The 17,871-nt window shown below is 46.4% G+C and overlaps 1 protein-coding gene across 1 annotated transcript in view; it reads left to right on the forward strand.

Annotated features, from left to right (window-relative positions):
• Positions 1 to 17,871, forward strand: part of ASPG (asparaginase) — a 431,236-nt gene that overhangs the window by 214,938 nt on the left and 198,427 nt on the right. Inside the window, exon 5 of the mRNA XM_069638193.1 lies at positions 3,312 to 3,395. Within this exon, the coding sequence (XP_069494294.1) occupies positions 3,312 to 3,395 (84 nt within the window). The remainder of the gene's footprint in view (positions 1 to 3,311; positions 3,396 to 17,871) is intronic.

Consider the following 17,871-nt stretch of genomic DNA (forward strand, 5'->3'; position numbering starts at 1 on the left):
TGGCTTCGGTTGTCCTTCTCATATAGGCCTGGGTGCCACCAGCATTCCGTAGTTTTCTTCGGTTCGTTTTCACTTCTCTGTAGCAAGCCTGGGATAGCGGTCTCGGTGTAGTTGCCGGATCCGACTATCCACCCACTACAGGTCACCGCACCGCCGTACACTCTTTCTTTTGGTTGGGACTTCTAAGGAGATACTTTCCACTTGCCTGAGGAATTCGTCTTGCCGAGGCAAAAAGCCACTTGTTCTTGGTTGTGGTCTTATTTTCACCGGCCAGCTACCAAGTGTAATTCTGATAACATTTGGCGTTCTGTCTCCTTTGAGGGTGTAGGATTAAGACTCAGACACAAGGGTAGCATGGTGGTTGGCAAATAATTTTATTTGACCACAAAAACAGGGGTTGGAGAAAAGTCCTAACTTGCCCTAACTCAGAGGGCTTTACCTGCCTCAACAAAACTAGTGTCTGTGTCAAGTAAAGTTCTCTGTCCTATGTCCAAATCCTGACCGGACCCTCCCGTCCTAAATTCAATATAAAGTGAAAAAGTAATTGTCTCTCAGCTGACCACTCTTAGCTCTTTTCCATAGTTCCAACATAAAGGCCAAAATAAAAGGTGCAAAAAACAAAGTTCCACAAGTCTCAGGAGGTGATTCGCTTCCACTGAGTCTCTTTAGGTTTCTCACAGTTCACCCTTTAAAGGGGTATGGCTCTTCCCATGACCATATAATACATAACAGACCCTCCCACTTTTTTGTTGATGGGGGGCCATTTCCACAGAGATGGGGAGAAAGTATCGAAAGACACCCAGCACGAAAGCTTGGATCGATGCATTAATAATTAAGTTTTACATTTACTTTCTCCATGTTTTGAATAATTGGGTGTAAAATGGAGGGGTAGCTGGCTCTTCCCTTGATCTTTCACAATGTCACTTGCTGTGGTTCCCAGACCCTGGTCTTTTTTCTTTGGTTCACTTCACTTGACCCTCCTCTTGGCCAAGTACTGCCACGGGGTAGATGACTCGTATCGCACTCTGCTTGTGGGTCAGAGACCGTATCCCATTTCCTTTAGTGATTCTTTCTCGCAGACCTTGTTCACAACCCTATCAAGTACTTGCGACTATGAAGATGACTGTTGAGGGTAATCATCTTTGGGTCCCAGACCTGTCTTTCTTGGTTTCTTTCTTGGGGGTCCAGGAAGGTTACTTTGCTTCCCAGAGTTTCCCTCCTTCCCCTGTTTGGCTGGGTCAGGGTATCCCACTGCTCCCTTCTGCCCCTGCCAACTGGCCCGGTCACCTCTGTACCTTTAGGGTCTCTCCTGGTAGTCTTTGGTCGGTTTCTGGGTATTTCTGCTTTGGTTTATGGCTTCTGCAATCTTCCTCCCTTCTCATTGTTTCTCTGCTTCAGACTACTACTACGACTTCTATGCTTGGGAGTGCTCCTCGGAAGGCTTGACCTCTGGTTCCTCCAGAGGGGGCTAGATTCTTTGTCAAGTCCTTTAGAGACGGATTCTCCTGGTCCCCCAGTGCTTAGCACTTAACCGGCGAGCGGATGTTCCCCCTCTAGCTGGCAAGGCCTCTGGTCCACGGCTCCTTCTCCTGCAGCATAACCTCCCAGCTCCTTGTTCCTCCATGGAGGGTTTGACAACACTTCCTGGTTTCCTTCCTCTATTTCAACTACTGTTGGGACAATAGGAAACCAGCAACCACTAGACCGCTCAACGCGGTTCCCATAGGTAATCTCTATGCCTCTGCACCTCTTCCTCATTACAGTACTGATCTTCCGGTTCCCTTGTGGGTCAATGAAGGTCTTCTTTTTCACAGTACTGGGAAAAGGATCTTCACTTAGGTAACTTCTAGTCTTCCGCGTCCCAATACTTTCTAGGGGAATGGTAAGGTGACAGTAACTCATAACCCTGTTAGGGAAGGGTTCATTGTTAGGGTTGTCGGAAAGGGGTCTAGGGTGAGGTGAGTTATGGGGATACCATGTTCTCTCCAAATGGAAGTGGCCCCTCCTTTTGGAGAAGTGACAATGCCTTGTGCTTCGTCACTCTCTGTACAGAACCTGTGCTCCAGTTTCTGCTACTACTTCTTCTTACAACACTGGAGCGGCCTACTGACATCCTTGTGCGTTCTCCTGAATCACACCCTCCAAGCCCCTCTCTCGGACCGTCCTGTTCTTGCTTCTGTGATATGTTTGGCCTCGATTGCCAAGTCTTTCTCGGATTGCCAAGTCTGTCTCGTTCTTTCTCTCCTTCTCGCTTTCTCTCTCTGATTCCAATACTTTCTCTGGTACACTCCTCTATGCCCTTCCTGGTACTCATCCTCTTCATGTGCTTTCTCTGGTATTCTCCTCTGTACCCTTCCTGGTACTCGTCCACCTTCGTGCGTTTCTGTCGCCATGATATAGTATGGCTCGCCCTGACGTAACGTCCATTCTGTTGACTACATCTGGGCTGTTATTATTTCCGGTCACTTGTAGCATTCTCTAACTTTTTCATCTCAGTACCTAAACCGTCAGGGTAGTTTGATGTTTCACAGTAACACATGGTTTTAGTCATGAACTTAAAACCATATGGTTTAAGTCCTATTGTCAGCCTAACGGGTTGGGGTTTAAAGGGGTTGTGCCTCCCAATTGTGTCCTTAACGCCAGGGGAGGAGTCCCTCTACATGTGATCCTCCCGCATGTTACCATCCCTAAGGGGACTATTGGTTAGCGGCTTCACCTCCCTAGCCTTGTGCAGAGCGGTTCTCCCCTGGGGAGAAGTGACGCCATCTGAAGGATCATTCCAGTTGAAAATCTATAACAGAGGGCAGCAAGTGTTACTTGGAATTTCGCCAAACCTTGAAAGGGAGTAAACCAACCTCTAACCATGCTGCAAGATCTTCTCTGCATCCTATAGTTATCCTAAAATGTTCTCTTGTGACCAGCCATCTCCATACACCACCCTGCTGAACAGGATGCCGTAATCTCCTGAATTAACCTCTAAAATCAAACTCCCTTGGATTCTATAGCACTGCTGCTTTTGTCGTGCTGGATTATAGTGCGTCGGAGCTCCAGAACATGCTGAAAGACCGCTTGCTGAAAGCTCCTTATCCTTTGTAAAAGACCTTTTTTGTTGTTTTTGTCTTTTTCTTTACCTTCTATGTTGCTTTTGAATGAGTTATGTTGAGTGACAATGAGTGAGTTGATAGTAATTTAGGTATTCTGTGTTTTATTTGTGCATTAATAAAATCTTTGAACTGTGGAGTTGTTCTTCCTGCCCTGAGGTTTTTGACTCCTAATTATAACCAATTCCCTTCACTTTTTATGCTCACCAGGTGCCCATCTACACAATTCGGAATGATGCTCTTGACAACCTGCTGGACGCCTTGTTGTTTGCTGGACAGTTTGTGATTCCAGAGGTTGGTGTCCTTTGACGATTTTCTGAAATCTTGTAATTGTGAATCTATAAACCTGTTTATTCAGGCAGTGTTCTTGGCAAGGGCTAGAGGAGAGGTAACTGTGCCAGATCTTAAAGCTTCTGACTAAGCCGATGACGCAAATAGAAAACATTTTGATCTTGCCTCTGGGTTGCTACGTCATCCTGATATTCTGTAGTGTGAATCTGTGTACTCCATTGTCACTGGCGCTCGGGCGGGAATGTTTGGGGCTTTATGGTGCCCTTGTTTATTCCATTGGGTATCTCACCTAGGCTCAAGGCTAATCATCACCAGAGATCCTAGACCATGTCAAGAAATAACCAGCACAAAGTCAAGAAGAACTTATTTTAGGCAAATGTGGTCCAATCATTTTACCTGCTCAGCAGCCCGGATGTAAAGTTGGTGACCTGGGGGCTAGAGTGAGCCGCCTGCCCCATGATGCAACTTGCAACTGCTCTAGAGGGTATATGGTGCACTCCCCCTGGTCACCCGAACCTTTGTGTTGGGCAGCCTGATTATCAGTGATTCATGCTGGGGGTTGTGAGAAACCTGAAGGTGTCTCCCTAGCTAGTCCCCAGGGATCTGTCATCCAGGTGTCCAGGACACAGCCATCGCTATTGGATCCAGTTCCTAGGGGTGGACCAGTGAGGGAGGATCACCTGGATGAGGGGTCCTTGGGGAGTGGGACACCAATGGGTGAGACGTATTATCCCCCTTCTTTCAACACCTTTTCTCCATCCTACCACATAGGATATTCCAAAACACTGCCCCCCACCCCCCATTTTTCCACAATACCTGCCATGTCCCAATACAAGGGTCAGGCAAAGTCAGGCAATTGACCAGAATCACACACACCTGACAGCCCTTTCCCTTCCCCACAGGGATAAGAGGAGGAGCACAAGACTAACAAGGCAGACCGCACGACTTGAGAGCTAACCCAGCACAGAGGTTCAAGAGCAGGAGAAAGACGGCACAGGCCGAGAGGGTTACAAGAGAGAAGCGACTTGCCCTTTCTGGCCAAGGCCCGTGAAACCGCTGCAGAAGGAATCATAAGTCTGCAAACAATAGCCAGCGTGTGTTGAAGCAGATGTCAACGGTATACAAGACCCTCCTCCGCTGATTACCAATCCGGGGAGAGACGCTTGTCTCTGTTGTACCAACCTTGACTCCAGGGAGAAAGAAAGCCAAGCAGTTCATCACAGCCTGTGAGTCGAGGGGAGTGTCGATAAGAAACCAAACTCTGTCGAACGAAAAATAGCCAATGGTTAATTTAAACTTTGAAAAGCATAAAGATACTATTAATGAAAGAGGGGGGAAACTAGCAACAGAGGAGTCTGGCACCACGTGGGTGCTCACGCAGAAAACTCCGGGCGATTACCTGATGGTAGAGACTACCATAACCAGAAGACCTTGGGAAAAGGCGAGAAGAGCCCAAAGTTGTCATACAGAGGTCTTATAAAATCCTCTGTACTGTTGCAAGTCTTTGACTGACAGATGATTTTGAAGCTAAGGGAAATGAATCCCGCTTTGTGAAATGAGCACATGAACAATGTTTTGCAAAGGTTGTCAAGAGTGAACCTGGCAGAGGGAAGCCAACAAAAAGGTGGCGAAGCCCGAAGAACTGTGTCAAAAGACATTGAGATTTGTGAATGCAAGAACTATTAGAAGACCGGGAGAAAGCTATTACCCAAAGATCATTTGGAAAGGAACTCTTTGTTTGTTGTTGAATACATCAGGCCCTCGAAGGCAAGAGACTTTTATTGAAAAGAGACTGACCCATCGAAGAACCCGATAGCTGGAACAGGATTGTCGGCTTGTGCTGGGAAAGCTCAAATGTGTGCTGTGCTCAGGAGTGCTCAAAATGTGGGGAATGGAGAACCCTGGCATTCACATACTGACTTATTATTTGTAAACATTTATTTATTGAAACCCTATCACACACTCTTTCTGTAATTAGTTGTAAGGAATTAGCAATAGTTTTTTTTTTTTTTTAGTATAGGCCGTTTTATTTTGACAAGATGACACGAGGACTGCCTTATTTTTCATTTGATGGTCGAAGCTTGGTCCCTTCTTAGATTTAGGTTTAGGTTAGGCATTTTTTCACCCTGCATTTACAGTTTAAGAAACTCCCTTGAACTGCGATCACTTGTGTCTGTCTTTACTGTTGCCACCATGAGTTGCTTACAGGGTCAATGGTATTCCTCCCCTTAACGACCCTTGAGAGTAGGATTGTGCACCCAAAACTCAGTGAGATCAAACCCATGCCCTGGAACACCTTGCCCGGGGACAAAAGCATGGTAGAAGTATGAGGGAGTGGGTGCTCAGGGAACAGTACCCTGACCTGCCGCTGCACACAGTTACTCAGAGCAAGTGGTCTGTTCTCTGGGTAGGGAGAAAGAGCACTAGACCTTAAGAGGACTGTAGCACTGCATAAGACTGTCTCAGCAGCCCATTCTGCAAATGAGTGATGGCAAGGGGAGGAATACACTACACATTAGAAAAATCCCCAGGTAAGAAGGGACACCTGGAGAGTAGGTGGACCTGCATTGTAAGGACAAATTGCAAGACCAGGTACAAGCAGGGAAACTGAGTCAGCACCCGTGCCACTTTGTTGGTCAATCCGATATGGTAGAGGAGAAGGAGTGCTCCTTTGTAAGAGAGTACAGCATTTCTGGGGGAGAGCAAAGTGTACAGTTGCCAGTTAAAGGGAGTGAAGTCCGAATCTTGCTGCATCTAGGAATAAATGTAGAGTACAGGGGCCACGTCAAGGTCAGAATGAGAATCTGTGTGAGAGAAAGGAGAGGCTATATATTGTGAGTCATAGCTGAAGGGAAAGGGTGCTGGCAAGCTTGGGACCCCTGTGGTCCAGCGCTCGGTGACTAGTAGATGCAAACTCTCACAGATATTGGAGTAAGTGCTGTGATTTGGAAAGCGACATCTAGAGAAAGCTAGCTGGGAGCTATTGTCCAGACCCTGGCGGAACCGGCTATGCCTCCAGCCCAAATAAACAGAAGATTTGCAGCATGTCACTGTTGGGAGGGTTTTTCTAGCCGGACTCTGATTCCCTGGAGGAAGAATCCCCTAAGGTCCAAGCAGTCTACACACATCAAGCTAGGCCAGACTCTCCAATAGTAGCAAGGCCGAACAGTCTAGGCTTCACTGTCAGGAGAGAAGGTAGGGTGGACCTATGCCTGTGAAGAACCACAAGTACAAAGCAGGAAATGTCCACACTGTCTGTTATAAAAATAGTGGTTTATTCTATATAAAGACTATATACATCCATGAGAACTCCTAGAAAGAACTCCACCACCTAAAAGCCACTCAGGCCACCACAAGTCCAAAACAGATACCAATCAAACATCCATCATACCGCCCCTAAAAACCCCCACTAGCTTCCAATGCTCCCTCATCTACGCACGATCTCTAGGAGTTCACGCCATTGAAATACATGATCTCATCTCCGAACAAGAATTAGACCTCCTAGTAGTCACAGAATCCTGGCTTCACCAGGCCTCGGGCCAGTTGCTGTCCCTCACCATTCCACCTGCCTATACCATCCTCAGAACTGATAGAACCCACACCCATGGTGTAGCTATTATAGCTAAGACATCACTGCAAATAGTTTCAATAGGGAAGGCCCTTGCCTGCCCCATTGAAACTGGAGCAGGATATGAATTACTACTAGCCAAATTTGCCTACCATTAACCTCATGATGATCTATAAATCTCCTAACTCTAATAGCCATCCCGAAATAGACATTCCTTTGCTACTAGCTCCACTTATCAAGCCCAAAACCAAATGCATTATCCTTGGAGACATGAACATAGGGTTTAATGATATCAATGACCCCAAAGGAGTAGCACTACACTGCTCACTTAAGGACATGAGCTTTACACAACTAGTGAATGCCTTAACCCACATCAAAGGGAGAACACTAGATTGGATTCTCCCCCTCAATACGGCCATAACTATCGACTCAATCTCACCCCTAGACTGGACTGACCACCACAACATCAAGTTCACTCTTCTGGCCGAAGAACCATGCCCTATCAAAACAAATATAAGTAACTCTTATGAAACTAGAAACATGCGTAAGCTTACGCCTGAGAACTTGGCCACCTTAGTTAGTAAATCGCTTGACACCATATCAATTTCCAGCAACAACCCTTGTCCCCTTGCAGATTCTTTTCATGAATGTCTCGCCTCCACCATCAATGCATTAGCACCACTAACCACTAAAACGCGGCGCACCGACAAACAAACCTGTTTCTGGTTTAACGAAGACCTAGTACTACTAAGGAGAACGGAACGGGCTCTTGAACATGTCCATAGAAGACACCCCACCACTGAATCTGAAATCACCTTCCAGGTAGCAAATCAAATCTATAAAACTGCCCATTATCACCCATAAAGCAAACACATACAATACGCATATCAGTAACGCCGCGTCGGATCCCAAAGAACTGTTCTCGATCCTGAGAGAAATGGAAAACCCCACACCTGCCTTAGCCCCTGCCAATTCTAGTAAAGAATGGTGTACCACCATTCAAGATGCCCTAGCCGCTAAGATTGCTCTTCTGCAAAACAAAATATCTAAAAGGCAACTATTAGCCATTAAACCTTCCACTAGCAACCCCCCCACCAAATCTAGCAAGAACACCAACCCACTATTTCACTTCACCCCAGTCACCCAAAAACTAGTGCTGGACACCAAACCTAAAGCTTCTAACTGTAAAAGAGACACTGTCCCAACACAAGTAGTCAGACCATGTGCCCATACCCTCACACCTATCGTAACCAATTTTGTTAATGCATCCTTCCATTCTAACCTGGTCCCAGCTAGCATTAAAGAAGCCTGGGTCACCCCTCTCCTAAAAAAACCCACGTTAGATCCCACCGTTCCCACAAACCTCCGACCAATAATGACAATCCCGTTCCTGCTTAAAATCTTAGACAAGATAGCTTATTCCCAAGCCCACATGGAAAGTAACCAGCTCCTTGGAACTAGACAATCTGGCTTGAGGCCTAACCACAGCATGGAAACGGCCCTCCTTGATTTGAAAATCTAGATGGATACCATCAGGGACACTGGCAAACTTTGTATTCTTCTTCTGTTTTAGTTATCTGTAGCGTTCAACCTTGTTGATCACAATAAACTGTGCTCCACCGCAGCCAAAGATTTCAATTTCTCCAAGTGGGTGAAATCCTTTCTAGCCGAATGAACATCCAGAGTTTCGATAGGTAAAGAAGCTGCAGATGCCATCCCAGTCCCCATTGGTGTACCCCAAGGATCATGCCTCTCACCTACCCTTTACAATGCATACATAAAGCTTCTCTTCTCAGCCCGAGATGACCTGGGTGTCATCTACACCAATTTCGCAGATGACACCCAGATCCTTATACCTCTCTCAGGCAACTACTCCAAAGACACACTGATCATCAACAAAATCTATGCCATAATCCAAAATTGGATGGCCCTGAACAGCTTATGTCTTAATGATGAGAAGACAGAGATTCTCATCGTGGGCACCCAAGCCAAAATAAGCTCTCTTCACCCAGACTACTCAGCCATTAACATTTACGGCACGATGATTCCCGTACTTAAGCAAATTAAAACCCTAGGAGTTTACCTTGAGGCTAATCTCACAATGTCAAAACATGTAAGCACACTCATCATCCACATCCTACACTGCCAAACTAATTGCTCTAAGCCGCCAATGCCTGACTCCTTCCAACTGCATCACTCTTGCCAGAGCCTTGATCTTATCAAAGCTCGACTATTGCAACGTGCTGCTCCTCGGAACCTCTAACAACAACCTCAACAAATTACAATTTATACAAACCAAAGCTTTACGAATAAAAAAAATTCGATCACATCTCCAAGATAAGGAGAGATTCCCACTGGCTGCCCACCAAAGACAGAATTATCTTAAAAACACTATGCATCGCCTTCAAATGCCACTATAAAAAAGCCCCCATTTACCTGAACAGTGCCATAGTCAAAAAAGAACCCACTAGATCCTTAAGATCTAACAACCACCTACTTATGACAACACCCCGCTACAGAAATACCAGAGCTGGGGGCAGCAGCTTCCATTGTCTAGCTCCTAAACATTGGAACTCCCTACCACTCAACATAAAAAAGAGGAATCCTTCCTTGCATTTAAAAATCTGCTAAAAACTTGGTAATTTAACCAAGACCAATGATGTTGCATTCCAGAATTTGTAAATAATGCACATATATCTTGCATGCATTGTAATTGTAATCCAGTGATATCAATGCATACAAGATGTACATAATTGTATATATTTGCTCACGCTAGCTGTTTGAAATGTTTTTTTTTTCTGTACAATTGTTATCAAGCTGTCTGTAACCTCGCTGTGATACCCCAGGGTTTGGGCGTGTAACACATGTAATAAATATATAAATAAATATGTACAAATAAGCCGATGATAGAACATGCTTTTTAGGCTAATCCAAAAAAAACAATATTGGAAGGCGCTAGGCCTGAGAATATTTCAGGAAAGTTAGGTGTGACAAAAAAGGCACACGGTTGAGTTACTTGTTGCTATGTTTCTTCTCAAGTCCCCACAAGCGAGCAAGGGAAAAGGTCACGCATTATGCCGTTGTGTTCCACAAGTCATCCTTAACAGGTGAGTAATTCTCCTATTGTTACGAGAGCCTCAAAACAGGTTTCCAAGGAGAGAGGATAGGATAGAAAAAACAGTGGGGTTATAAATTCACCAACAGGGAATTCACCTTTTTTCCTACAAGTACCAGACCCTGCAGTTTGTTTGTTTGTTTGTTTATTTGATGTGGCGCAGCTGAGGCCCGAAGGTATTTGGGCGCAAGCATTACAAGGATACTTATCAGTTTAGTAAACAGTGTTATAAATATACAAGATTTGCATACATAGTATTTATATACAAAACAGCATTACATACAAGTTATAATACAGGCATAGTCATCAGTTCACTTGTTACAGTAGGTGATCAGGTTACTGAGAGAAGTAGGTAAAGTATCTGCTGGTGGTAGGATGGCATATATGCAGTTGGCGGGAGGTATGGTGCGCTGGCTGGGTAAGGGAGATACCTCTGGCGCTGGGTTTAGGCACCATTGGTCCGTAGCCATGCTAGAAGTTTTCGCCTGAATGAGGGGTAGCGTTGGTCGGTTCTGAGCTCAAGTGGGAGTTTGTTCCAGGATTGGGCAGCCGTAACTGGGAAGCTGGCGCTGCCGGCTGTTTTCAGTTTGTACCTAGGAATCTCAAGGGTGAAGGCGTTGGCTGATCTCATGGGTCGGTTAGAGGTTTTCCTGTTGATTCTCTCTGTAAAATACGGGGGCACAGTGTTATTTAGACATTTGGAGGTCAGGGATAGTGTTTTGAGGAGGACTCTGTCTTTTATGTTGAGCCAGTGAACATTTCTTCTGAATGCAGAGATGTGATCTCTGTTAGGAATATTGAGAGCTGCCCTTAGGGCATTGTTTTGGAGTCTTTGTAGTTTGTCTATGATGTACTTATTGGAGCCCACATAAAGTGCGTTGCAATAGTCCAGTCTCGATAGTATGAGTGCGTTGGCTAGGGTGATGCAGCTGGTTTCAGAGAGGAATGTCTGCAAGCTCTGATCAGTTTGTAGGTGTAAGCTGTGGAGGATGCTAGTGAGTTGACTTGCTTCTTGAGGGAAAGCGCAGAGTCGAGGTAGAAGCCAAGTGTTTTGACAGCAGGTGCCACTTTAATGTTGTTGTTGTCGATATTGAAGGTGGCGTAGTTGGGGTAGAGTTTTTTTATGGCCGTCTCGGAGCCTAGGATTAGGAGTTCAGTTTTATCGTCATTCAGGCAGAGGCCATGGGATGCCATCCATGCCTGAATGAGGTGGCATATCTTATTTACTAAGACTGAGTCCTCCAGGAAGTTGCCCGAAAGGGGGATGAGGATCTGGGTGTCATCTGCGTAATTGGTGTAGGTGACACCCAGTCTGTCCAACTTGTCGAACAGGGGCTTAGTAAATATGTTATACATGGTGGGGGAGAAGCAGGATCCCTGAGGTACCCCGCAGGGGACTTGAATGGGGTCTGCGGCTGCAAGAGGGGAGAAGACTCTCATAGTGCGATTTGCTAAGAAGGATTGAACCCTGGTTATGGCATCACTTGAGAAATGGGCGGCTGACCTGAGGTGGTTACATAAGACTGTGTGATCCACTAGGTCGAAAGCTGCAGATAGGTCAAGGAGGAGTAGCATAGCTGAGTTCCCTGTGTCCTTTAGCTCGTCAATTTGGGTCTTGAGGTCGATCAGGGCTGTTTCTGTGCCGTGGAGGGGGCGGAAGCCGGATTGGCGAGTACCTAGCAGGTTGTTGGCTTCTAGGTGGTCCTGTATTTGTAGGTACGCTACTCTGTCGAGGATTTTGAATAGGAAGGGGCCTGTCGTGATAGGTCTGTAATTCGTTGGGATGGAGGGGTCTAGAGTTTGTTTTATGAGCAGTGGGAGTACCCAGGAGTGTTTGAGGTTGTTTGGCACTAGGTTAGTTGTGAACGAGGCATTAATGAGCTTAGTGATGAAGGGAGCTAGATCTCTGGCTGCATCCTTTATGATTTGGGGTGGGCAGCTATCACCTTTGCAGTTGGAGGGTTTGAGCGAGAGAATGATTTTTTCTGTTTCAATAATAGAGACTTTCCTGAAGCTGAATGGTGGGGTGATGCAGTCATGGGTGAGAGGAGATGGTTGCTGTTGGGGTATGGTCTCTACTGGGAGGAGCAGGGAGTCTTTTTTTTGGCAATTTTGACCTGGAGGGAGGTAATTGTATTCGATAGGGCCTTTTGAATTTCAGTACACTATGGCTTATCCTTGGGAGTGTTATCTACCTGTGTTATGGGAGATTCCATTTCACGGAGGATAGCGAAGAGCTCCTTGGTGTCCAATTTGGCCTTAGATATTCTATTGTTGAAAGTGTCCTTTTTTGTACTAATTATTTCTTTTTTGTACAGTTTGGAGAGGTTAGTTAGTCTAAGCTTGTTTTCCTCCGTGGGACAGTGATTCCAAATGGATTGTAGTTTGCGTTTTTGTGCCCTTAGTTCCTTCAGTTGGGGTGTGAACCATGCATTGAGGTGGGCTTTCTGCTTGCTTTTACGAGTTTTGATCGGTGCAATAGTGTTTAAAGCTTTGGTCATGGTGCGGTTGTAGGTTTCGACTAGTGAGGTGGGGTCTGTATTGTTGGGTGGGTTATTGAGGTCCGGGAGGAGATGTGGTAGTAACTTTTCTGCTGCGATGTCCTTTTTGCTCCTAGTCGGGAGGGAAGGTGCCATGTCTATAGTATTAGGGCGGATGAGGTCAAGGGATGCAGAGAAGGTGACTAGGGAGTGGTTGGTCCACGATTTTGGTATGGTGTTAGTGATAGTAATGTTGCAGTTTAAGTCAGCAACCCAGTCTAGGGTCCTTCCTTTGATATGTGTAGGAGAAGTGACATTTTGTGTCAGGCCGTGATCCTTTAGAATAGCAGTAACCAAGTGAGCATGTTTGTCGTTGTTATCATTAAATCCTAGATTGAGGTCGCCTATAAGCAAAGTTTGCGAATGGTCTTTGGTATTATTGGCTAGGATGCAGTTTAGGTCATCTTCGAACGAGCCAAGTGGCCCAGGAGGTCTATAGACCACGTGTATGGTTAAAGTCCGGTTGTGGGATAGTTGGAGTTTGGCAGTGAGGGTCTCGCAGGATTGGTTGTTTGGAGCATTGGCAAGCCTGAGAGCTAAAATGGTTTTATAAATAATGGTTATGCCGCCGCCCCTGGCGTTAGGTCTGTCTGCTCTGAGTATCTGATATCCATCTGGTACAGCTATCATGAGGGCAGGTCCTGCAGCCTCATAGAGCCATGTTTCTATTATGGCCATTAGGTCCAGATTCTCATTAGTAAGTGTGTCAGCGATCTCGGTAGCATGGGTGGGCCCCCATGGATCTGGCATTAATTAGTGACCCAGATAGTGATAGGGTGCTTGTGTTTTTGGTTTTAGGGGAAGGTGTGGTTGTAGATTCGTTAGCTCTCAGAATGATTCTGGGAGTAGTATCTGGGAGGTCAGAGGATAGTTTGTGGTAGTTATGTCGCTGCTGTGTACTTTTGTTGGGTGGTTCAGTGGAGTGGACAGTGAAGCTTCTTTTGTTGAAGTTGGTTTTGGGATCGTAGAGGGGAGGTAGTCTTGCTCGCAATCTCATGTTTCTATCCTTGGGGGGGGCATGATGTTGGTGCGGGAGTGGCCATGGTGGTGATGAGGCCTAATATGATTTGGAGTGTCAGGGTCCCTAAGATTTTACTCATGATCAGGGGTATGGTACAGCTGGTTGCCGTGTTCTAATATAGTATGGGTAGGGCTGCTGTATATTTGTGCATCGATCATGCGTAGGCAAAGTTAGACTAGAGGCAGCCTTCGAGGTGATGTACAACTAGGCTAGATGCAGTATTCAAGTGGAAGGCACAGTTAGGCTAGATGCAGTATTCAAGTGGAAGGCACAGTTAGGCTAGATGCAGTATTCAAATGGTGAGCCACAACTAGGCTAGATGCAGTATTCAAATGGTGAGCCACAACTAGGCTAGATGCAGTATTCAAATGGTGAGACACAACTAGGCTAGATGGAGTATTCAAGTGGAAGGCACAGTTAGGCTAGATTCAGTATTCAAATGGTGAGACACAACTAGGCTAGATGGAGTATTCAAGTGGAAGGCAAAGTTAGGCTAGATGCAGTATTCAAATGGTGAGACACAACTAGGCTAGATGCAGTATTCAAATGGTGAGGCACAACTAGACTAGATGCAGTATTCAAACCTTGAGACACAACTAGGCTAGATGGAGTATTCAAGTGGAAGGAACAGTTAGGCTAGATGCAGTATTCAAGTGGAAGGCACAGTTAGGCTTGAGGCAGTATTCAAGTGGAAGGCACAGTTAGGCTAGATGCAGTATTCAAATGGTGAGACACAACTAGACTAGATGCAGTATTCAAACCTTGAGACACAACTAGGCTAGATGGAGTATTCAAGTGGAAGGAACAGTTAGGCTAGATGCAGTATTCAAGTGGAAGGCACAGTTAGGCTTGAGGCAGTATTCAAGTGGAAGGCACAGTTAGGCTAGATGCAGTATTCAAATGGTGAGACACAACTAGGCTAGATGCAGTATTCAAATGGTGAGACACAACTAGGCTAGATGGAGTATTCAAGTGAAAGGCACAGTTAGGCTAGATGCAGTATTCAAATGGTGAGACACAACTAGGCTAGATGCAGTATTCAAATGGTGAGACACAACTACGCTAGATGGAGTATTCAAGTGGAAGGCACAGTTCGGCTAGCTGCAGTATTCAAATGTTGAGACACAACTAGGCTAGATGCAGTATTCAAGTGGAAGACACAGTTAGATTAGAAGCAGTGTTCAAACGGCAAGCCCAATGTGTCTGGTAACGACATGTAGTCGTATAGATGTGCTTGCCAGATAGACGGACGTTGTGCAGATGGTATAGGTAATGACGATGACAGTAGGTCAAGCACTTAGGTTAATGCAGATATGAGGCAGCATTGTGCGATATGGCATTGAGTAAAGTGGGGTACACTGACCAAAGGCAGGCGACCATATGCCGTGTTGGGTAGTTACGTGTTTAAGCGAATGGTGTCATGAGGCTCTTTCTCATAGGGTGGCGCTTATAGTTAGGAGTGCGTGGGCGAGTTTGTTAGAAGGATAGGATAGACGAGGTCGAGATGGGCAGTAGGGATCTTACTGTGCAGTTCACGGGTTTGCAGTCAAAATGTTTGCAGAAGGTCGTAGTTGGAGGCACTTCCAGCGCTCCTGGGCCCTGGCGCTCTGTCGCCTCTGGACAGGCTCAGGACAGGAGCTTGCCTTGTGTAGATGTGCCGGCTCACTTCTTCCGGCTCCCTCCGGGTCCGGAAATAGGAGGCACGGCCAATGGGGCGCCTCAGTCGCAGCTCTGGTTGCCTAGCAACCAGACACTAGAAGAGCGGCCGCCATTTTGGGTGCTCTGAATCTCGTGGCTGTGTCAGACGAAAATGGGCACATTGCTGGATAAATAAAGTAGGCGATTTGCTTTGCAGGGGCATCTACTGGCTTTTGTGTACCTTTGCAGTGGATCTGAAGCACATGGCCAGGGCGGAGATATACGCTGTGGATCGTCGCGTTTCAAGTCGATCGCAGCAGGTCACGGTCACGGCTGGAGCAGGCTCCTGCCCTTCCTGCCTTCTGAGCTTTGTGGATGCAGGCACGGGCGGGCATCTGGGTAGACTACAGTAGTTGGGTAGCTGGGTAGACTGTATCAGTAGTTGATACAGTTCAGTAATGTATCTTAACAATCCCCAGTAAGTCACCAGGTATGCCCAGTGTCACCCTTCAAGTATAGCACATAGTAAGAAAAAGCAGCGTAGCCCCCCAAAAAATATAGCCAGTGGTTCATCCCTTAACATCCAATAAATTACTTAGACACTCCGGGATGGAGAAAGCAGGTTATTTCAGTATAGGAAGTCACCACTAATAAAGATACCAATGCAGGTAGGTGAACCTAAACGTTCCTAAAATAGACTGTCCCAAAGTTATTCAATAGGCCATAGGCTGACATGGGGTGTTGCCGGTTAGGATTTGAGTCCAGAGGACGATGCCATATCCCTGTGATGCAGTAGTCTTGTGAAGAGTTCCAGCAAAGGAAAGCAGGCGATTCTGTTTCAGTACATTGTTTACCGCAAAGTGGCCCTGAATTGAATGGGGGTGCACATGAAGTGCAGGAGCTCCAGGAACCCAAAAAAAGGGGAGAGCTGGGCCCAGTGGACCCTCCTAGGACTAATAGAAACAGGAGAAGTGCCACGGACCAGCCGCAGCCGAGGATGCAGTGTTCAAAAAAGATGTTGTGGTTTGTCCGGCCTGCCGTCTGCGAACAAATGCAGTCCACGCTCGTCTGAAGAGGCCCAAGGGCAATCGGTAATCTCAAAGCAGGTCAGGAGAGCCCCCACTCGAGTAGCAGCAACAAGGATGTCATCAGCAAGGCACCAAGTAGGATATTTCTCAATACCCCTAGTATTTAGGCTGGAAGGGGGCCTCTAATACACAGGCAGCCCCTGCCGTGCCCGGATCAGCACGACAAAAGCGGAGTCCCTAGAGAAGGACTTTTTGTCTGCCCAGCAGCTCGAGATGTGCCAGGGCAGGAGACCAGCAGACAGTAGCAGCCAGTCAGGTCATGGGCTCCAGGGGATTTTCCTTACAGGAAGAACAGCAGCAACTGAGAGCAAACCGCTTCCAAGGACATCTCACCCACGAGAAGGGAGGATCTACACCACCAGCTGAGCAGATTGTTAGGCAGAAACATGTGGAGTTCCCTTAGGGACCACTGCAAAAAGTTTAAGACTACAGGAGTAAGCAGTAAACCCAATTGGTAGCAGTCTGCACCACCCAGATTTACCTGGTAGCTGTGGCTGAGCAGTCAGACTCCTCTCAAGAAGAGTTAGGCAGTATATAGAGTATACACAATAGGGCTAGAAATACAGTAGCACAAGCCAACACTGACCAGAGCTTTGGTATAAAAGTATATAATTATTTATTTAACAACACACTTGTAAAAATACACTGGCACTAATATGTCAAGCAAGTTCAAACACAGTCACTATAAGTATATACACCTCGCTAGTTCATTATTTGACAAGTCTGGGTTGAGACACCACTTATTTAGCAAAACAGAGGTGAGCGCGTAACCATAGATGGCACTCCAATAATTTGTTTAAAAAGGGAGAGAAAAGGCAGGATAGGAAAATAATACAGTACCAACACTTTTAAGAAACCACAGCAAGTCAAGAAAGGCAGGGTCTACTGTATAGCAAAAAGTTCATAGGCCAGGCCCACTCTTGGAGAGAGCAAGGCGGAATGTGCCCAAGATCACACAGTGGAAATGCACTCAAAGTCTTTGCAGAAAAGTCATAAGAGGTTGGATTAGTTCAGAAAGGTAAAGTTAGCAGGTCTGAGGTCAACCCAGGATAGAGAGTCAAGGATTTACGGGACACCTTGGGCAATCTGTTGCAAGGGAGACCAGGCGGGACACAGTACCTGAAATGGTGAGAAAGCTCCAGCAGGGGCAGTTGTTCCTGGCAGCGGGTGCAAGTCGGGGCTTCGTCCAGAGGAAGAGATGATCTTGACGTGGTGGAAAGCTGGAGGTCGTTGCACTGCCAGGGAAGAAACCAGCCGCAGAGTTTCCCGTTTAAAAGGTATGACCCTTTTATTCGCGGTAGTGGTGAAGCGTGGCTATCTGGCCGCCGGGGTGCTTGGCGCGGGCGATTCGACCACAAGACGATCCAGGAAGGCGAAAAAGGCGAACTGGTTGGTCCCACCAGCTCAAAGGGAAGAAGACTCTCCTGGAAGAAGATCTCCTCTGTCGTCGGGGAAGTGGTGAGTTCGTACAGCAGGGCTCCACCGGTGGTGTCGTCGTTGTAGATGGCT

This window comes from Ambystoma mexicanum, chromosome 14, assembly GCF_040938575.1.
Source record: "Ambystoma mexicanum isolate Mex_15411 chromosome 14, UKY_AmexF1_1, whole genome shotgun sequence".
In the NCBI taxonomy this organism is placed as follows: domain Eukaryota; kingdom Metazoa; phylum Chordata; class Amphibia; order Caudata; family Ambystomatidae; genus Ambystoma; species Ambystoma mexicanum.